The following is a 22,462-nucleotide window of genomic DNA, read 5'->3' as shown; positions in this document are numbered from 1 at the left end:
ATTAAGAACAACCATCCCACTTGGGAACATTTGTTGCTAGAAAGTTTACTTAGAATGATTTCATTTATAATATACAGCCTAGCACACTGGGGACCTAGGAAAGGTACTTAGGAAAACAACATTCTGTTTGACCACTTTCTGCCTATAATGAGGGTTATTTGTTTTAACTTAAAACATTCTGAACTATTTGTTTTCCCTTTCCTCTCTTCTAATATTTCCTGCCTCTTTTGGCTATTCATGTATGAATTTTTTCCAGGTAACTCAATCTGGAAAGTAAATGAGACAGGAATAGTGATTTATTTGCATGGGCTCATGTAAACTTTCGGCTGGAAAAACAAAATTGCTGGTAGACTGTACCCACAGGTATAATTAACCCTGTCCTCCATCTCTCCAGTGAAAAAGCTCTGCAGCCAAAGAATTGGTTAGGTTTTCCAAAAAAGGAAAAAAAAATTCCCCCAAACTTCTCACCAGACGTTATCAATAAAATGTCAGAAAAACTGAAGAAGAAGAAGAAGAAGAAAAAATTCCCCAGAGGCCTTTTCCAAAGCAGTCACAGGAGGAGGTAAACGGGCAATTTCTGGGCCAGCTCATTCCCAGGAGAGCCGTCCAGTCAGCCTCACGACCTGCTAGCTCCGTGACCGGGGGAAGGACAGGGTCTCGCTCATGAGAAAGCCTGTCTGACATTGCCAGCTGCTGCCAGGGGCCTTCCTTTGGGTCCTTGTGAAAGTTGGTGGCAAAACTTCAAGAGAGAGCATCAGACATATTCCCTACTCCTGGGCAGTTTCCCCTGTTTCACCCTGTTATGATCAGCCAGGTGCTTATTCATTTTTCATGCAACAAACATTCATAGGGCAGCAACTAAGTGCCAGGCCCCGTGACAGTGCTGGAATATAAGAAGTTTGCAGAGGGCAGTGGACAGCTGTGGGTTCTGCTTTCCTGCTGAGGGTCCCTTTGCCCTTCTGGAGGGAGCGTTCCTCCTTCCATGGGGTCTGGGTAGGATTGTCAGTCATGTGCCCTGCTCCTTCCTGTCCCACCTCCCCATGTGCATGTGGCCCAAGCTGGTCAATCAGAGATTTCACACATCGATTACAGAGGGAGAGGATCTTGCCTTCTTTTGGATCATAAACTTTAAATATGTAGGCTTGTTTGCCTGAGTTTGTCTTTTCTGACGCACAAAGCCAGCCTTAAGTAGAAAGCCAGACTCTGAGGGAAACAGAGGGGAGAGGTTGGTAGTGGGGAGGTGTTCTGATGACATTATTCAAGCTCCTGGATCTAGCCATACCTGAAGCTAGTGGCCCTTTAAATTTTCCAATAAGTTGAGCTAATCAATGCTCCCCCTCAAGCTAATTTGTTTATTGTCACTTGAAGGAGTCCTGGCAAGTCAGGGTATAAACGACTTATAAAGAGAAAGAATTCTTTCTATTATAAATAGAAAAAATGATAAATGGCTTATAAACATTTTCTATAAATAGAAAAAATTATAGTGGTTGCACTATATTTCCGAGTTAAAATTGAGGCAGGTTGAAAAATGGCAACAAATACTTTGCAGTTTTGCCATCCAGTCTATTTCCCCACCCTCTAGTCTGGGCTGGCCCCGTGACTTGCTTTAACCAATGGAATGGAGTGGAAGTGATGCTGCATGATCTCCAGGCAAGTTCTTACAGGCTGTGCAGCTTCTGCTCTGGCCCCCTGGGAACCCCGAGACCACCGTGCTGTGATGAAAAACCACATGCACAAAGGGGCGCACCAGTCCAGGCGTCCTGGCTGAGGCCCTAGATGTGGGAAGGAGGCCAATGGAGACCGACCACCAAACTGGCCAAGCCAGCGGCTGACTGAGGCCGCATGAGTGAGGCCAGGGGACGCGAGCAAAGGAACCTTCCAGGTCAACCCATAGATTCTGGGGAATAATGAATTGCTGTTTGAAGCCGCTAAGTTTTGGGATGGCTTGTTACACAGTGATAAATACAGAATCTGAGTGTGGCTTCTCGCCTTTCTGCAACATTTTTCAGAGTCTGGTCCCAGGATGCCTGGTTGGAACCCCCTGCCTCCTGAAGGTTTGGATTTCCGTGTCTGACAAGAACCCCAGGTAGGTCTGCTCCTCACAAACTCTGAGAATTGCTGCAGGAGCAGGCCCTGGCCCTGAAGGAAAGCGAGATATTATAGACTGCTTCTTTTAGAGTAACTTTCAGGTCGTGTCTAAGTGGGGAGAAATTGACCTGGGCCCTTCCCAGGATGGCTTGACTTGAATCCACCTGTTCTGCTCGCATCCCTGCTTTAAACCTCTCTGGTTCTTTAACGAGTCTCTTGGCCCAGGCCTCCCTGACTTCAGGGCTCAATTCCTCCTGCTAGGAACGTGTTTTTGCGTCACTGTTCCATCACTGAAGGTTGACCAAGTGATTACTGTGTGGGAGTTACAAGTACCCGCTGAGAAGCTAACCAGACCTCGCTTTGAATCCTAACACTGCTCCTTGCATTGGGCAGCCGTGAACACATCACTGAACCTCTCTGAGCTTCAGTTTCCTCATCTGCAAAGTGAGGCTGATAAAATCTATTTTGAAGATGGTGAAGATTAACGAGCTAATAAATGTCAAGTGCACAGGACATGGCCCAGCACACAGTAGGTGCTCAGTACCTTGTAGTTGTAGATGTTATTTGGGATAAAATGAGCAGTGGCCAAACCTGGCTGAATGTCTTGGGAGGAAGAGGTGGTTTCTTGGAAGTAGGAAAAAGGGACAGTCCTTGAGACACAGAGAACAAGAGGCAGTGGCAATCTCTCCATGGTCCCTCTTGCTGCTGTAGCTCTGTGCTTCCCTGAGACCCCTTACCTTATCGTACTGGGCCAGGTCCTGGTCCACAAAAATTTCTCTGTAGGGCTCTGCCCCAGGAATTTCCTCGGCCACTGATTGTTCCGACAGTTCCGCCGCGTTGGTCCACACTAACACACAAGATCAACAGAGAATGCAGAGGAGACTGTGAGTTTCCCCAAAGTCTTAAAGAATATTTTCAGATTAACCTTCACATTCATGAGACTTATGCACTGAAAGCATTACAGGAGGACAGGAAAGGGTAAGAGCTGCCTCATTTCTCTTCCCCAGCATTAACTGCACTGATGCACTGTGGGGTGTCTCTTTCCAGACTTTTTTCTATGCCGCATAAGAGCTGATGACCTTGGGCAAGTCATTTGCTCTCTCTAAGCCTTAGTTTCCACATACATAATTTAGGATCACTGATAGTCTCTGCTATAAAGGGCTATCTGGAGATTAAATAGAATAATGATATAGAGCAGGGGTTGGCAAACTATGGCCCTGCGGCCAAATCTGGCCTTCTGCCTATTTTTGTAAATAAAGTTTTATTGCAACACAGCCACAGTGATTGATTTACATATTATTTATGGCTGCTTCCCAGCTACAAAGGCAGAGCTGACTAGTTGCAGCACAGACCATGTGACCCACAAATCCTAAAGTATTTACTATCTGGCTCTTTACAGGAAAAGTTTGCTGACCACTCATGTAGAGCATTTAGCACTAAACATTAGCTATATATTTTTTTATTACAGTCATATCTTTTCAAAAAACAAAAATGCATTTACATGACAGAGATTCTTATCCAGCTTACTTTTCAGCTAACAATATCAAAAACATCTTCCCATGTCAGTATTTGTAGCTGTACTTGGTTCTTTTCCAGGGTAGCATTGTGGTCCATTGTACAAGTGTGCCAAACGTGTTTAACTAGGATCCACTTGATAGCCATTTAAGCTTTCCTACATTTTTTCTTATTTACCCCAGTATTACAAGGCCTTTTTATATGACTTTCAGGGATTATGGCATTGTGTTTGGGGACCCCACTCTGTATCACATCAGACAGCTCACAATTCACTCACATCAACACTGAATACATTTCTTTTTATTGGTGTAGAAACGTTTGTAAAGATTTCTATAATTCTACGTGTGAGATCACTTGGGCCCAAGCAGCGTATTTTAAATTTCCAAGTGACTATGGTTTCTGGACAGTCACTGCACATTCTTATCTTCCTGTGAAGTGAGAAGCTGAACAAATTGTTTTCAGTGGTGATGAAACTTTAATGAGTATTAACATTAATGATGAATGAAGCATGCACTATCATGTTTGTGGACATTCATCATTTATTCATTTTGCTTCTGCCTTTTTTATTTATGCATTTTAGAATCAAAGATTCCTGCCCCCCAGCCAGGTCTCAAACCTCTTTGTGGACCCCAGAACCTCTAGTGGACATAGCTGATGGCCTGTGGTGCCCAGAGAATGCACAGCCTTGCGTGTTGAATGAGCAGCCCTGGCCACAGTGTTTCCTGGGGCACGAGGAACAGAAGGGCCTGGAACTTCAGCATCTGCCCATTTTCTCTCCCTCCACCTCCCCAACTAGGTCCATGATTAGAAAACTTTTATTTGAAGCTCACTGCCCCCATCTGACTCTCTTGGATCCTGAGCAGCTAAGTCCTAACTGACTATAGCAGCAGTGCCTGATAGAGAAATAAAGGGAGCTACAGAATGCAATTTTCAATTTTCTAGTAGTCGCATTAAAAAGGTAAAAAGGAGAGATGAATTTTTTAATGATCAATTTGATTTAACCCAATACATTAAAAAAACATCATTTCAACACGTAATCGACAAAAAATATGGAGATATTTTATATTCTTTTTTTTCGAGGCATGAAGCCTTTGAAATCTGGGGTTTATTTTACACTGATTGTGTATCTCAATTTGGAAACTGAATTTTCAGGAGGAAGATTTCATCTGTTTTCAGATTCCTCAAGAAATCGGCTCCCACTGGAGGAAGGTACTGCCTGGCCTGTGTCCCCAGGGAGGGCCTCGGGGTCTGACCCTAAATGGGCCCCTGTCCAGTCTCAGCTTAGAGTTCTGGCATCTGATGCCATCTCTAGGGGTGACTCCGGCTGCCTCTGCAACCCTGTCGTGGCTGTCTTGAGGGACCCTTCCCCGCAAGATGATGGCCGGAGGGGGGACTTCATAAAACTTACAGAACAGGCTGATCGATGGGGTCCCTTTATTAGGGAAGGTGTGTTTACCGAAAGTCTTTGTGGGGCTAGAATTTGCTCTGAGACTCGCTTTCCTTACACCCAGGCAGGGAGGTGCTGGAGCAGTTACCCCTCACCTGCCCCAAACTTCTTTACCGGCTACTGTTATTTATCAGAAAGAACCTAAGGGCCATGTATGACCAAACCGGCTTAACTCTAGCTGCCGGATCCTTCGGAGGTCCCAGTGGGGAGAAGCCCCAGGGAGGGTCGGGAGGGCTGGGGCGGTGGCAAGGCGGATATGGGGACGCAGGCACTTTAAGAATTTTCGGGCATGAGCTGTTGGCCAAAAGGCAGGGGAGTTTCTTTAATATTTTAACAACCCCCAGCTGTCCTGGTGCGCTCCAATAATCACCAGTCTGCAGCAGGGGCAGTATGTGTGCACCTTAACTGTGTCTTTCAGACATTGTAAGTTGTAGATAAAAGTTAAATAACAATCATGGTTAGGTAATAACTTAATTTTTAAATTTTAATATTTAAAATTTAAATATTAAAATTATTAAAATATTAAAATTTAAATATTAAAATATTAAATATTTTAATATTTACTGAATGTTCGCTATGCACCTGGCGCTGCGCTCAGCACTTACACGCAGGATACGATTTCGTCTTCATAACAACCCAGTGAGATAGGCATTATTATTCCCATCTCCATTTTATACGTGAGAGGTATGAGGCACAGAGACGTCAAGTCATCTGCTCAAGGACACACAGCTGGTAAGTGGTAGAGTCAAGGGATGAACCTAAGTTTGTTGGATTCAGAGCCTATGCTTTTAACGACTATGTAGTCAATGTATTGAAGTGGGAAGATGTTTATGACATATTATTGAATTTTAAAAATCAGGTAGGGAATTCCTTGGCAGTCCAGTGGTTAGGATTCTGTGCTTCCACTGCAGGGGGCACAGGTTCCATCCCTGGCTGGGGAACAAAGATCCTGCAAGCTGAGTGGCACAGCCAAAAAAGGAAAAAAAAAGAAGGTTACCTATGTTAGGTTCATATGATCCCATTATTGTGAAAAATATATATATATATATGAATCAAGATGCTATTTTAATAAGTCACTCCACATATTTTCTTTTCTCAGTAATTCTTCCCCACCTCCCATGAGCTCTTGCCATTAAGATTTGGCCTTGGAGCTGACGTTTTATTGCCTTGTGGTACAGGAAGGATGAGTATTAACTAGAACAGGGTGAGTTTTCCCCCAGGCAAAACGATGTTCTGACTTTTGACAACGTCTGGAGACATTTTTGAGAACCACAGTTAGGGGGGGTGGTGGTGGTGTTGCTACTGGTATCTCTGGTGGGTAGGAGTCAGGGATGCTGCTAAACACCCTACAGTGGACAGGACAGATCCTACAACAAGGAGTTATGCGACCCACCTGTCACTGTGCCAAGATTGAGAAACCCTGACCTGATCTGCAGTAAATAAATCCTTGGCTTTGGGTTTTCAAATAGAATTTTTCAAGTCTAAAGCAAGGTGACAGTCTAACAGTAAACCAATTTAATTGGAAGGGCCCAGCTTTGCTAAGAGAGGAAAGAGCTTTCTCAGAACCCTTAAAAAGAGGTGTTTTCTGTCAAGAGACAGCATGGAGGACTGGAGCACAGAGTTTTCTCTGAAGCGTGGAGTAGAGAGGCCCAGACAGAAAGGGACTCCCCATGACACGGGAAGATGAAAGTCCCTTTCTGAGGATGGGGAGAGAGTCAGGGGAATGAGGGCAAACGTTTGGAAACATGAGACCTGGCTGAGAGGCTGAGGAGATAGAGCCCAGGTAGATGTGAGGGACTCTAAGCCATACGACTCTTCCTTCATTTCTCCAGGGGGAATCCAAGTCCTTTAGAGAAGCCCCAAGTTCAACATGGCACTGGAGAAACCGGTGATTACAGTGGAAAAATTTAAATGGCGGAGTGAAAAAAAGAAAAGAAACAGCCCATGTGCCATGTGTCCAAAGGACGCATTAAAAAAAACCCCCAAAAACCCTGTATATATGTTCATAAGACAGAACATGATGCATACAACAAAATGAATGAATCTCAGAAACACTATGCTGAGTGAAAAAAGCCTTCCACAAAGGAACATGTACTACATGGTTCTGTGTACTTGAGATTCTAGAACAGGAATATCTAATCCATGGCGGGAAAAGAATTCAGAAGAGTGGGTGCCTCTGGGGCCTGGGGCTGGGAATTGACTGGGGAGGGACATGAGGGAACTTTCTGGGGTGATGGTAATGTTCTATATCTTGATAGGAATTCGGGTTACATAGGTGTGCACGACTGGCAAAACTCAGTGAACACATTCAAGATCTACACCTTTCAGGGTGTGGTAGGCAGTCTCCAAGATGGCCCCACTGCTTCTTGTCTCTTGGTATTCAGACCCCTGCATCATCCTCTGCAATACTGGATGGACTTTATGTTAGTTAGCTTGGGCTGCCATAACAAAACACCACAGGAGGTCTTAACAAAAGAAATTCATTTTCTCACAGTTCTGGAGGCTGGCAGTCCAAGATCAAGGTGTGGGCAGGGTTAGGCCTCTCTCCTTGGCTTGCAGACGGCCACCTTCCTGCTGTGTCCTCACATGCCCTTTTCTCTGTGCACGTGCATCCCTGGCGTCTCTCTCTCTCTTCTTACAAGGACACCAGCCCTTGGATTAGGGCCCACCCAATCATCTCATTTGAACTTACTCATCTATTTCAATACACTATCTCCAAATATGGTCACATTCTGCGATATTGGGATTGAGGCCTCAGCATATGAATTTTGGGGGAATGCAATTCAGTCCGTAACAAAGCTTCTCTATGGAACCAAGGATATTGCAGAAATGACACAGTTTGATTCCTGAGGTTAGATCATAAAAGGCATTGCAGCTTCTTCCTCACTCTCTAGGACCACTTGTCTGGAGGAGCTGGCAGCTTGAGGATACTCAAGCAACGTATGGAGAGGTGCACTTAGTGAAGAACTGAGGCCTCTTACCAAAAGCCATGTGAGTGAACCATTCTAGAGGTGGGTCCTCCAGCCCCAGACAAGCCTCCGGAGGACCACAGCCCCAGCCAACACCATTACTGCAACTTCATGAAAAATCCTGAGCAAGAATCCCCCAGCTAAGCCATTCCCAACTTCCTGACGCAGAGAAACTATGAGATAATAAATGTTTACTGTTGTTTTAGGCCATTACATCCTGCAGTAATTTGTTATGCAACAATAAGTAGCAAATACAGGTTTGGGCACCAGGAGTGGTGGAAACTTTAACAAAAACCCTACAATGTGGAGTGGTTTGGGATGGAACAGTGGCCAGAAGCTGGAGGACTTTGGCCAAGGGTCTTTGAGAAAGCGTGAATAGTCTTAGTAGAAGCCCGATGGCCTTTGAGGAGGCAGTGAGGGAAGGGTTCCAGGAAAGTGAGGAAAATGTTACTGGGGTTAAGGGATCCTTGTCAGGTGGTGGCAGAAGGGTTCCTAACACGTTGCCTGTGGTCATGAGGAAGGTAGAAAATGTTTGTGATGAGGCTGAATGGTCTAGCTAGAGAGAGTCCCAGACAGAGTCTTGGAAGGTGCTGCCTGGTTACTTCTTGCTACTTATAGTGAAATGTGAGGGGGAGAGACAGTTAAAGGAAGGGCTGTTAAACCAGGGCAATGTTCTGGGCTTGAAAATTCCCTGCCTCTCCAGGTGGCAAATGAAATGTAAGAAACAGGTTCTGGGCAAAGATCAAATCAAGGGCACTCTCAAGAAAACACAGTCTAGAGAAGAAGCTGAGGGTGTGGTTGTAAAATCCTTTGTTAAGAATACAGATCCAGGGCAGTGTCCAGAAGAACCCTTCGGTCAAAGAACTGGGCTTCTAAGAAGCTTCTGTCCTTTGTCAGTCTTTGAAGAAGTCCATGGTGGAAGGGCTTGGGTCCAAAAAAGTCTGTGGGCGTGGTTTTTGCCTAATAGGATGAACCCCAATAAGAAGCACTGCCAACTCAGACTGACAGAGACCCACAAAAGTCAAAGAAGCGTCTGGACAACCAAGCTTCTACAGGCAGGAAGCAGGCTATAAAACTATGCAGCCACATCCATGGGACACCTTTCATAGGAAAGGGAGGACGACTCCGAAGGCGGAACTCAGGGACCAGCGGGCAGACCCAAGAGCCCTGGAAAGTCATTTCTGGACAAGAGTTGGACTGAAGCCCAATCAAGGAACTGCCGATATTTTCCCAGCTGGACTTCAGAACTGCTTTGGGCCAGTGACTCCTGTGTGTTTCCTGTTTTTCTTCTTTTGGAACAAGAGGAGTGTATGTAGCAGTTATGCTATGTCTGTCCCACCAATATATGCTGGGTGTATGAGGGACAGACCCTTTGTTCAGAGGTCTTCAGATTTCTGGAAGTAGTACTTGATGAGCTGAATGTAAGGTACTACACCCATGAGCCCCATCTGTACCTGGACTTGATTTAGATGAGATTCTGGAATTTGAGCCGATGCTGTTACTGGGGTGAGATTTTGGGGGGCCTCGGGAGAGAGGAGGAGGAGTGTGAATCATTGAGGACCCGAGGGCAGGCTGTGGTAGCCGGCCTCCAAGATGACTGCTGATAATCCCCACCTCCTGGTCTTCAGGCCCATGTGTAGTCTTCTCCCACACTGGAGGGTGACGCCCTGTGTAACCAGCAGGATATTGCAGCAATGACAGAGCATGACTTCTGAGGCTTAGTCACAAGAGATGTTGCCACTTCCATCTTGTCCTCCAGGATCACTTGCTCAGGAGGAGCAGCTGCCGTGTCATGGGAATGCTCGAGCCACTCTCTGGGGAGGCCCATGTGGTGAGGAGCCGGGGCCTCCTGCTGACAGCCATGTGAGCACGCCATCTTGGAAGTGGATCCTGCGGCCCAGGTCAAGCCTTCAGATGACTGCAGCCTTACGAGGGACCCTGAGCCACAGCCGTCCTGCTAAGCTGCTGCCAAATTCCTGACCCACAGAAACCGTATAGATGATAACACATGTTTGATTTTTGCTTTAGGCTGCTACGTTTGGGGAGAATTTGTTATGCAATCATGATAACTAATACACATTGTGTGTTCATTTTACATGAAGGAGACAAAAATGTTGAATTCTAGTTAATGGTATATGTGCTAAAGCATTTAGGGGGAGGACTACAGATGTGTGCTATTTATTTTGAAATGCATCCAAAAAATAAGATGGATTAATGCAGGACAAGAAGGATGGGTAGACAGAAATGTAATAAAGAGTACAGCAAAGTGTTAGCGGTAGAATTAGGAGGAGAGCTGTCTCTGTAAAATTCTTTTTGCTTTGCTGTATGTTTGAAAGTTTTCACATTAAAATGCTGGGGGGAAATGGCTGAGTAATTTCTTAACTTGGGTCGTAGGTACATGAGCATTCCTTAGATGATGATGATGATTATGTAAACTGCAGAGATACCTTTCATTTGCCCCTTAGTCTGTATATTTCAGAATAATAACTATTATTTGAATGGCTGAGGGAAGTGACTAGGTGAGTGGTCCTGAGTGAGACCAGGGAAGGGTGTGGAGGCATCGAGAGACCTGGGGACTCAGAGGGGTCTGGGGCTGGGATGCAGAAAACAGAGAATGGGACCTTCACACCAGTGGCCACAGAAGAAACCTGCAAATCATGCCAGGGACTAAGTCGAGCCAGCTACTCTGCCAGTAAGGCTGGCAAGGCCGAGAGGATGGTGACAGACAGGAAGTCTCCTCCCCAAATGCCATGAGGCCTTCTCGGGGGGAGGGGGGAGAAGGAAACCCTGATGGCTGTGTGTTCCCAAAGTGACCAGGCTGTGAGTGACAGTCACTGAGATAACCAGCCTTAAATTTGACTGAAAAGCGTTAGATTAGATTAGATTGAATACATAACCTCCGGAGAAGTAATTTTCTCCATAAGCCTCAGTCTCCTCTTACCTGTAAAATGGTAATAAGATATTTAAAAACCTCTTAAGGCAAGAGGGATTTCAGTTACCAATATGTCTGTACATCTGAGTCGAAGTATATAAATTTAGATTCTGATACACATTCATATATATTCATATATATGTACAAACACACACACACACACACACACACTCACCACAGAGGTACTGATGTGTGCAGATGGGCAGACCACAGTCTTGGAGGAGTTTGTACCAAAAAGTCAACAGGGAGAATTCTGGTGATAAGGGTGACAGCTTATCTTTTACTGTTTTCTAACTTTCTGCTTATCCCAATTTTTTCACATTTGATTATGTTCTACTTCAGAACCAGAGAACATAAGCAAAGGCCAGAGAAAGACAAATATCATACCATATTGCTTATATGTGGAATCTAAAAAAAGGTACAAATGAACTTATCTACAAAACAGAGATAGAGTTACAGATGTAGAAAATAAACTTATCGTTACCGGGAATAAGAGGGGGGAGGGATAAATTGGAAGAGAGGGATTGACATACACAATACTATAAATAAAGGAGATAACTAAGGACGACCTACTGGATAGCACAGGGAACTCTCCTCAATACTCTGTAATGGTCTATATGGGAAAAGAATCTAAAAAAGAGTGGATACATGTATATGTTGAACAGATTCAGTGTGCTGCATACCTGAAACTAACACAACACTGTAAATCAACTGCACCTCAATAAAAATTTTTAAAAAAAGGGGAAAGCAGAAACTGAGACCCATCCTCCTAGCAAAAGCCCCTCCCCTAAGCCACCAAGGAAGCGCCCATGAGTACCTTGCCTGATGATGGGAACGCTGTGGGCGGCTCTGTCCACCTCGAAGGAGAACATCTTCTTGCTGGCACTCATGGGCTGCCTGTGGGAGGCTGGTGGGACCATGGGGGGCTCGGGGGACCCCTGCGACCAGCTCCTCTGCACTGGCGCTGTCCAGATGCCCGGGTAGAAGGGGGTCTGTGTTGGTGAGGGTGACTGGTTCAGTTGCTGGGTGGCCCAAGGTGGCTGTGGCCTTGGCCAAGGTGCTGGGCCCCTCACCCATGGGAAGGAGACCTGCAGGGGCAGACAAGAGGGTCAGGGGAGGTTACGAGCAGCTGGGGTGGTCTTCACCTTTCTGTCCCGGCGACATAATTGCTGCCCTAGATTTCGGCGTATAAGTCACTTCTCCCAGGAAGCCCTCCCAGACTCCCCAAATTTGGGATGTTGGTCCCCACCATAGGTCACCTTGCACACTATCGCACCACCATTTATTGGGTGCAGCCTTCGTGCCAGGCACCCAGTCAAGAGATTCACATGCATTACCTCATTTAATACCCCTGATGCTCTGTGACGAGCCCGAGGCTGAGCAAGACCTAGTGACTTTCCCAGGATCACAGATTTGGCAGTGAGCTTCTGAGCTGGTACAACGCCACCTCTGAGCTCTGAGAGGCTGACAGCTTTTTGTCTACCTTGCTCAGCACCGTATCCTCAGCTCCTAGAATAAACCCTTGGCACATACACAGTAGGTCCTTAAATACTGGTTGAAAGAATGAATGAACACATCTCCGAGATTCAAGCCCAGCTCTCCAGGACACACACGTCCACACTGTGTGTCTCCCTGGCACTCCCATTCCACCTGTTCCCCGAAGCCGAGAGCTCTGGGGTGGCAGGCACCCCAACTGGCTCGCACCCCAACTGGCTCATTAACCTGTGATCCTCAACATCTGCCACATCTGATTCTTGGCAGACGCTCCATAAATATCTATTGAGGGAACCTTTTTTCATCTGATCCAGCGGAAGATGTCTGTAGCTACTTTCATTAGAGAGCACATCAAAATCCATCTATACCGGGAGAAGCAAATGCTGAGAGGTGCTGACACCTGGCTTTGTCTTGGTTAATGCTGTTGTGGCCGTCCCTCCCCGAGCCTAGTGGTTAAACCGTGACATCGTGAATGCTACCATTTACTGTAATTACTCACCGATTTCTCGCGATAGCCCTGAAGGGGAGGAGCTCTCCTTATTCCTAGCTTACAAATGAGGCTTGGAGAGGTTAAGGACTTCACCAAGCTCAGGTGGTGGTGGAGAGGGTGGTGGGACTGGGGTTCTGGAAAGCTCTTTCCCTCTCTGTCTCTCTCTCCCTTCTCCGCCCCAACCCCGCCCCCAGTCTCTTGGCAGAAAAAAACACACTTTTCAAGGAAGAAGCTAAGTTCAAAGGTTTGCCGCCTGTGGCGGTCACGTTTCTCTTTCTGCAGACTGCAGACACGTAATGAGAAACAGGACAGAATGCTTCCGAAATAGGAGCACTGGCAGACAGAACTTCCTATAGCTCCAGCTGGATTGTATTCAAGAGGAAGGTTCTCCACTCACTCAGGTTCCCAAACCAGTCTTTTAGCTACAGTCTTTCCCAGCCAAGTCAAGAATCCGGTGAACTCCCCTGAAGACTTTTTTGGAGTCAGGGAGAACACTGTTCGGGAAAATCAAACTCCAATTGCCTGGTGACACCTGGCCCAGCATTTATGATGACACTGGCCCCGTTGAAACCTGTTTCAGGAACGGACTTGGCAGTGTTCCAGAACTCTGTTACCTTATATGAAGATCCGAATTTCTCTCCACTGTGGGCACCTCGGTCTCCACCTAAGCTTTCTTCCTTTGTCTCCTTTCAGAAGCTGAGGTGTCCTGCTCCTGCCTTGCACTCACTTCTCCATCCATCCGATCCCTTCCCGTCCTCTCCTCTGGGGCTGTCTTGCCTCAATCATTCCTACAACCTTTCCTCATCGATTTAATAAAGATTTATCGAATGAAAGGGCTGAAGGTGGGAAGGGGGAAATTTGAATATGTTTTACCCCCGCCTGATAGAAAACAAATCGAGAGACCACGGGTAGTGTGGAGGAATTCCCTTTTGTGCTGGGATGCTCAGGTAGATGTGCCTCACTGCCCACTAACTGCCAGGGTGCTGAAGGGAGTGGTCATATCTCATGCCTCAAGTGGTTCACTGCCGTAGTGGACAGGCCGCAACCCACCTGGCTCTTCTGGAATTCCAGGAATCTCCCTCCCAATCTGTTGGCCCATTGCTGTGGGCGGGGCTAAGCAATCAACCAATCACACTCCCTGGACATACTGATTGGTTCAGTGGTGGGGCAAGTGATCCAATCAGAGCCAAGGAGACCCAAGAAGACTTGGCTGGACACCAGGATCTGGAGTGACCTGGTGGACTTCAGAATGCAGCCAGCATGAGGGAGTGGAGTCCAGGCATGGAGAGAGGGAAGCTGTTTATTTATTTTTCAAATTGTGGTAAATAACCTGCAACATAAAATTTATCATCTTAGCCATTTTAAAGTAAATAGTTCAGTGGTGTTAAGTATTTTCACATTTCTGTGAGATGGATCTCCAGAACTTTTTCGTCTTGCAAAACGTAAACTCTATTAACCATTAGACAACAACTCCCCATTCCCCCCGCCACCCAGCCGTGGTGACCAACATTCTGTCTCTATGAATTGGACTACTCTAAGTACCAAGTACCTCAAATAAGTGAAATCACATGGTACTTGTCTTTTTGTGACTGGCGTATTTCACTTAGCATAATGTCCTCAAGGTTCATCCATGTCAGAATTTCCTTCATTTTTAAGGCTAAACAATATTCCATCATACAGTTTAGAGTGTATTTTGTTTATCCATTAAGCGTCACGGACATTTGGATGGTTTCTACCTCTTGGCTATTGTAACTATGCTGCTGTGAACATGGTGGGGAAAATAAGGAAGCTGGTTTTGAGCCTTGGCTCGGGTGCTACCCTGAAGTGCTCCATCCCTGAGGCCAGCTAGAGCTGGTTTCTGTCGCTTGCAGCACACAGAGCCCGAACGATAGGGCCCCTATGGGGAAGGAGCCAAAGATGTGTAAATGCAGCAGACTCCAAGCTCTTCGGGTTTAAAAATTAAAAAATAAAGTGTTTTTTTTTTCTCTGAAGCGTGTTGGTTGAGGGTAGCTTTAGTTGGATGGTTAAAGTGGGTTTTCTCTAGTTTGCCGGCTTGCTCTATCACAGGGACGGTCAAGGTTTTCTCAGAAATTGCTGATGGTAACTACAATGAAACAGGCAGGGAGAAAAGCAAACATAAGAAAAAGACTCACATTTAAAAGCCAGCTCTGGGCTGTACAGGAAGCATGGGGTCAATGTCAGTTATCAACAAGTCTGTTCTTATTATTTTTTTAGTTTAGATTTAAATTTATTTATTTTTGGCGGTGTTGGGTTTTCGTTGCTATGTGCAGGCTTTCTTTAGTTGCGGCGAGCAGGGGCTACTCCTCGTTGTGGTGCATGGGCTTCTCCTTGCGGTGGCTTCTCTTGTTTCGGAGTGTGGGCTCTAGGCACATGGGCTGCAGTAGCTGGGGCACATGGGCTCAGTAGTTGTGGCTCGTGGGCTCTAGAGCGCAGGCTCAGTAGTTGTGGTGCACGGGCTGTTACTCTGCAACATGTGGGATCTTCCCGGACCAGGGCTCGAACCTGTGTCCCCTGCATTGGCAGGTGGGTTCTTATCCACTGTGTCACCGGGGAAGTCCCCAAGTCTGTTTTTAGAAACTTTAGTTTAAAAATACACACTAATGCTTTTTCTCTTTCTTTGTGTCTGTTCTCTGACCATATGGTATGTTGCCATGGTTGGTTTTTTTGTTTTGTTTTTGAGATAGCATATGTGATACTCCTGATTTCTTTTCCATACTACCTTTAAAATAGCAAGTTGTCAACCACCTGGATTAACCACGACCACACCACGACTGAATTTATATTAGCTTTAAAAAACACGGGTCAATGATTTACTCAAGAAGTCACTATCCATTTTCTTTCAAATTATCTACTTGTTCTTTGTGTTATTTCTCAAATATCTGCTTCTAACCCTGTAAAGAGTATAAGTTGAACGGGACACCCTAAAAAACATTCGAAGTAGTTTGCACATCGAGTGCCTACAGTACACATGAATTCTGCCAGGAAGCCCTGGAGCCTGCAGAGAAGGTGGAAACTTAGACCTTGCCCTTGGAGAGCTTGTTATGTGCTCTGCCATTTGTAAGTAATTGTGGACAATACAACGGCTATGAGCCACTGTGTAGAGAAGCCACAGATGTGCCACAGACTGTGCTGGGCACTTAATGCATGTGGTCTCATCTGATCTCCAGAATAATCTTGCAGGAGGCATTTTACCCCTCATTGTGTGGATTAAGAAACTGAAGCTCAGAGAGGTTAAATGACTTGCCCAAGGTCTCACAGCCAGGAAGTGGTGACACTATTGGACTCCAATACCTGTGCTCTTAGGACTTCTAGGTTACTCGAAGTCATGATTTATTACCTGCCTTCCATACTCACAAACGGATCTTAGACGATTGGTTAGTGAATGATAGGATATTTTCCGAGTTAAAAAAAGGAAATGAACATTAGATGGTGTGAAAAACCACAAGACATCACATGGGCTACTTAGAAATGGGATTTTCTAGGAACACTGACAACTGTCTTATGGAAGTGTTATTCATCTGGTACATGCCACGCCCTGGAAGCAGCTCAGAGGACCCCAGCCTCAATCTGGGAAGACCTGTGGTATGTTTACTGCTGTACCAGAGGAGTCCTGGGGTCAGCTGGTACCCGCCCACGAGAACCGATTGTTAAATGTCCAGGAATTTTGCCAACTGGTTGATAAACATAGCCATTAATAAGAATTAACTTACATAAATTTACAATTAAATTATATCAGAAACAAAGGTGATACAAACTTAAAACTCACCCCTTCCTAATTATTTTACTCTAGTTTATTATTACCTATGCTCTTGAGGTTATTTCACTCTACTATATGTGTCTGTTGGAAATGCTACACAGTGATGTGTTACCACACCTCTCTTTCCATCTCTGTATTCAGGGATGTGTCATTGGGAGCTTGAAATTGACCGTGGAGGGCGTATTACACGATAGAAATCAGGAAATGCTATAAATCAGGGCTTGATTTTTAAAAATTATATAAATAGGTTTAATAATGTTGGTTCATGTAGAGTTTCATTTTGTTTCTTTGTTTGTTTTGTTGATTGCCTAGACTTAAGATGGTAATGGAGAAAATGTTAACAATGCAGATTATACAAAAGCATGTTGTGTCTTAGCCATTATGTTATGAATAGAAAAAAAATTGAGGAAACGTTCTTCGAGTATTTGAAAATTATTATCTGATGCAGCAACAAAGTCACTCATGTCACTGATGAACATGTGAAGTTCTAACGTCTTTCTTTTTTCACTTGTATTATTCATAAATCCAAAATATCCAAAAATACCCACGAGTGCTCAGGTTGGGAACTCTCTCATTCGTCAACTGCAATGAGAAATTGGCTATGGATACAAGAGTTCGGCTAAAGTCAATGAAAGCATTCTGTGAGACTCAGCTGGCTATATAGAATTTACAAGAAAGAGTACTGCATTTCTTGTTACATGGAAAGACTGTGCTACACATTCTTTATATCAGTAAACCTTATGCTATGCATCCATGTACTTTACTTTTTCCAGAGAGCTGGTCATTAAATATTTACCAGCCAATCGCTGGCTGTGCTGGCACCCAGCAGAGTGCCTACTACTCATGGTAGGTGTTCGCTGACTGAGCTGAACAGTTGGCAAATATAGTGTAAATAAAAAGCACTTTGATTCTGGGGCTGGGATGGGGAAAATACATGATAAGCCTGGCACATCTTGTAACAGCAGAGAGTAAGGAAGTGCCCAAAATGAAAAGGTGGGGAGATGCTCAAGGACACAGCAACCAACCTGAAAGAGCCCCCAGTGGCCAAGGCTGGAAGAATTTGAGCAAAGTAATAGTTAATGAGTATTGGATTATAACTCAAAGTGTAAAATCAGTATACATGGGTCCATACTGACATAGATACATTAGTGAGTAAATACATAAAGGAGGGAGAAGAGACCGGCTTCCTTACAGAAGAATTTAACATACATAGATGTGGAGCTTAATTCCCACAGTATGGAAGGGCCTGGGGGGTAGGGGTGATGGTGGCGAGCAGGCACACTGACCGCAGCATGGAGGAGCCATGGACCTGGAAAGGCAGAATGGAGACTAGAAAACATGGCCAGTAGAACTCAGAAGCCAGGAGAGGGGGCTACATGGTGCCAGGACAAATGGCCTTTATCTCAACAAGTCCCGGGATGTCACCGTAACTCAGAGACGGATAATAATTCTATGTCCCCAAGAAAAGGGTAAATCATGTACGGGGTTTCAGTGTGAGAAATCAGGGTTATACATTTAGAACACAGAACCGCCAAGTTATACATTATTTTTAGGTTTTGGAACTTAAAAGAATTAAGTCCCTTTGAGCTGTTCAGAAAAGCCATTCGTTTGGGGTTTTCCCAGCTGTGTTAAAGGAGATCTGGCCCATCTAATTTTCCCATTTTCTTGTAAATCTTCAATCTTATGGTTTTTCCTTTCCTTTCAAGTTCTAATCAGCTTCCTGGTCAGTCCATAAAATGGGAAATAGAATCTAATGAGAAAACAGCCGGATTTTTGCAAATAGCTTTTGCTACCCGTAGACTTGGCCTGCTTCAATTCGGTCTTGCCAGATAGAGAGACGGAATGAATGAATGAATGAATGAATGATCATCAACTAAGTTCAGAGAAGAAGCAACGTGGTTCTGATTTGGTAACAAAGGGTGTGGTCTGCCAGAGGAAGCAGGAAGCGGCCCGGTTCCTGGCCGGGTCCGGGTTCTGTCTCAGCAGGATGCTAAGGGTTCAGCCCGCGCTCCCGTCTCCACCTCCCCCGATGTCATCTGCATCGCCTGTAGACATCTGGTGACAACACAGCCTCAGGGGTCCTTTTGTGTGAGTTTTTGCTGCGGAGGCCGAGCCTGAGGCTGCCTGCTGCCCCGTGCCCTCCACTTCACTGGTCTCGGGAAATCGCCTTTAATATAAAACACCCAGCCTCAGGAGTTCTCATCACATCAGTAAGTCCCCACAGGACCTGTAAGAGCACAGGGTAGAGGAAATCCTATAAGGTCAGGTAGGAGATGACAAAGCTTGACAAGAAACAGGTTTTGTTCTGAAGGGCACCATGCTCTCTGGTCATTCACTCCGTTGCCGGCTCCTCAAACCCCAGTACAGTAAAGCCACATCCTCCTCAACAACGGGCCCTATTCAGAGGTCCCAGGAATGTGGAAACACCACCCTTCTTGGGGATGGACAACTAAGGCCCCGACTCTGAGCTTCTCATCACACCTGTTCACCACAGGAGAGAAATGAGCAACTCTGCTTCCTTGGAGACTGGCCTGGGACTTTTCCAATGGAAAAGTGGATTATTCGTCATTTTCCTCCCCCCCACATCCCTAGTAGCAAATCCCGTTCGGAAGGCTCCACTTAGGCAATAGGAATGCTTCCTAATGTCATGGACATCTTCTTTGTTTTTGCCTCCCCCGCATCCATTTCTTCCATCTTTTGGATGGGCACCTTAATTTTTTTGCAGGCAAGACACCCTTTCCCTGACAATCCTGAGTCCATAGAATTCTGACCCATCCACCCCAGGGGTGAGACCATAAACCAGGCCTGGCCAATCAGAGCATTCCTGGCCCCTGGCCTCAGTGATTGGTTCAGGGGAAGCCACGTGATCCAAGCCACTGCCAATGAAGATGCTGGCTCTTTCCCTGGAACTGCTACTTTGTAGGATGCTGGGGCTGCTGGTGGCTACTTTCCTACAGGTGAGGCAAGAGTCTGTCTGAGATTGGGAAGCTAACAGGGAAGAAAGAGTCAGATTCCTGACCATGATTTGGGCGCCTGGATCCAGCTGGGCCTAAGCTGCAGCTTTTGCCCTTTTCAGTTCCATGAGCTTTTTTTTTTTTTTTTTTTTTTGCCTAGGCTAGTTTTAGTTGGTTTTCTGATACTTGCAAACAATCAAATTTCCTGGACAGTATGCTTACTGAGACTTTAGCATAAGCATCACTATGTACTCAGAGTGAAAGTTGTTTTAAAGGTTATGACATGCTCAAATAAAACCCACCAGACTGTCATCATGCACCAAATTTACCTTTCAACTTATAAAAGTAAAGCAGCATCTCCAGAGAAGAATGATTTAAGACCAAGGAATCAATCATAAGACAAGTAGTAAAACGCTGCTTAGAGAAACTTTGATAGATAAATAGTTCTCTAGCTACAGCAGGCTTCAGACTACAAATCCCAAATTTCTGCTTCAAAAGTGACTCAGGGAAGACATTCCATAGTTTTATTTATTTAGCTTTTTGGCCTCGCCGTGCACTTGTGGGATCTTAGTTACCTGACCAGAAATTGAACCCAGGCCCTCAGCAGTGAGAGCACTGAGTCCTAACCACTGGACCACCAGGGAATTCCCAACAGTCCACAGTTTTAAAAGAAAACTTTCCAGTTGAAGAAACAGGCAAAATTTGTAATATGCATCCGTTGTATATATAATATGTTAATGTCTAGTATATTTATCAGATCCATGTCAATGTAATTATATTATTACTATATTTGCAAATGCATATATATGTGTATGTATATTTAGAACCACATATTTCCAGCTCTTTTTTAAAGAGGTATTGAAAAGACTGTTCAAAGTTTAGTTTTCCAGCTTGTCTGTTTCTTCTTATTCCTCAGTAAACTTAAGCAATTAACCAGCACATTTCCTGGCACACAGTAAGGCTCAATCTGAGTGAGTTCTTTCTCCCCAGCTCCCCCCTCTATTTTAAGTTCTTCTTTTAGAAACCAAGTCAAATGAAAGAGGCAGTACTGCATAATGTTACAAGCAGAGGCTGGTAAACGTTTTGTGTAGAGCCAGACAGTAAGCATTTCCAGCCCTGTGGGCCATAGGATCTGCCCAGCTTACTCTGCCGTTGTAGCCGACAACACAGGCAATACTGAAATGAATGGGATGGCTGTGTTCCCAGGAAACTTTACAAAAGCAGGCGATGGCCCTCATTGGCCTTGGGCCATAACGTGCCGACCTCGGGTTAAGACCTTGGGATCCGGCGTCACACAGACTCTGGTCTGGCTCCCGGCTCTGCTCCGTCTCTGGGACCCTGACGAGTGTGTCATTTCTGTGCCTTGTCTGTAAGACACAGGGATACCAACAACCATTTCTTAGTCTGTGAGAAGTGGGTGAGATAGTGCATGTGAAATGCTGGGAACACTTCCTGGTCCATAATAAATGAGCATAAAACATTAGCCACCAGGTGTGATCACCATCGTCAAAAAAGGAGAAGAAAGGGCGCAACTGAATTTGTCCAGGAACGGCAGCAATATCCCTGGTAAAGAGTTAGTGGGTGGACTTCCCTGGGGGCGCAGTGGTTAAGAATCCGCCTGCCAATGCAGGGGACAGGGATTCGAGCCCTGGTCCAGGAAGATCCCACATGCCGCGGAGCAACTAAGCCCATGGGCCACAACTACTGAGCCTGTGCTCTAGAGCCCGCGAGCCACAACTACTGAGCCCGCGTGCCACAACTACTGAAGCCCACGCACCTAGAGCCCATGCTCCGCAACAAGAGAAGCCACCGCAAAGAGAAACTCGCGCACTGCAAAGAAGGGTAGCCCCCGCTCGCCGCAACTAGAGAAAGCCCGTGCGCATCAACGAAGACCCAACGCAGCCAAAAATAAATAAATAAAATAAAGAAAATAATTAAAGAAAAAAAGTTAGTGGAGCCAGGGACTTCCCTGGCCGTCCAGTGGTTAAGACTCCACGCTTCCAATGCAGGGGGTGCAGGTTTGATCCCCGGTTGAGGAACTAAGATCCTGCATTGGTATAGCCAAAAAAAAAGTTAGTGGAGCCAAACAAGCAAGGAAGCCAGATAACTGAAAATGCAGTTTCTCCTATTATCAGTGGCTTTCGTTTTTACCCACATAATGAATCATCCCCTGTCAGCGTGTGAAATTGCAGGTTGGACTGGGAATTGCAAGACCTTCATTAACCGCTGGGCAGTGAAGGACCTGCCTGGGCTCTCACGGCCCCACGATGCTTCGTGCTATTAGGAAAAGGCTCCAAGGGACTCAGGAGAGCCGGCTTTTAATCCTGCCTCTGGATCTATATGATTGATGCCTAACCTTGGGGAAGTCACTGAAACTCTCTGAGCCTCAGTTTATGCCATGATAGGGGTGGTCCCAGGGACCTCTATAAAAACAACTGAAGGGGGAAAGGGGACCTGGGATTAATGAGTAGCTCCTTGGCAGAAATTGGAAATTGAAGCTCAGAAAGGTAAAGCCAGTTGCAGCTGGCATTTCAACTTGGGTCCATCCAACTCCAAAGCCCTTGCTTTCTCGATTGTGTTCTGCAGAGCTTCCCCATTAAAGCAGCAAGGAATATTGGCCGACAGAGGGCGCTCTTCTCGCAAGACAGGACGTCATGACATTGCAGGGACAGAAGACAGTATCCAGGAGCCACGTGGGAGAGTCTGGCTGGACTGGGAACAGGGCAGAGCAGGCTACAGGGAAGGCCAGACACAGGCAGTCATGGGGATGGGGGCTGCCGACAAGGAGCTGTCAA

At 45.7% G+C, this 22,462-nt stretch overlaps 1 protein-coding gene across 1 annotated transcript in view; it reads right to left on the bottom strand.

The window, feature by feature from the left end:
* The window catches only part of LOC309808901 (forkhead-associated domain-containing protein 1-like), a gene marked incomplete at both ends in the record, with an annotated part of 100,147 nt that overhangs the window by 52,916 nt on the left and 24,769 nt on the right, over positions 1–22,462 (bottom strand). Inside the window, 2 exons of the mRNA XM_082629472.1 lie at positions 2,826–2,935; positions 11,769–12,039. Coding sequence (XP_082485598.1) covers positions 2,826–2,935; positions 11,769–12,039 — 381 coding nt within the window. The remainder of the gene's footprint in view (positions 1–2,825; positions 2,936–11,768; positions 12,040–22,462) is intronic.

The sequence above is a fragment of the Mesoplodon mirus genome (genome assembly GCF_964341445.2).
Source record: "Mesoplodon mirus genome assembly, chromosome: 7".
Lineage (NCBI taxonomy): Eukaryota > Metazoa > Chordata > Mammalia > Artiodactyla > Ziphiidae > Mesoplodon > Mesoplodon mirus.
This window is presented reverse-complemented; position numbering and strand designations above follow the sequence as displayed.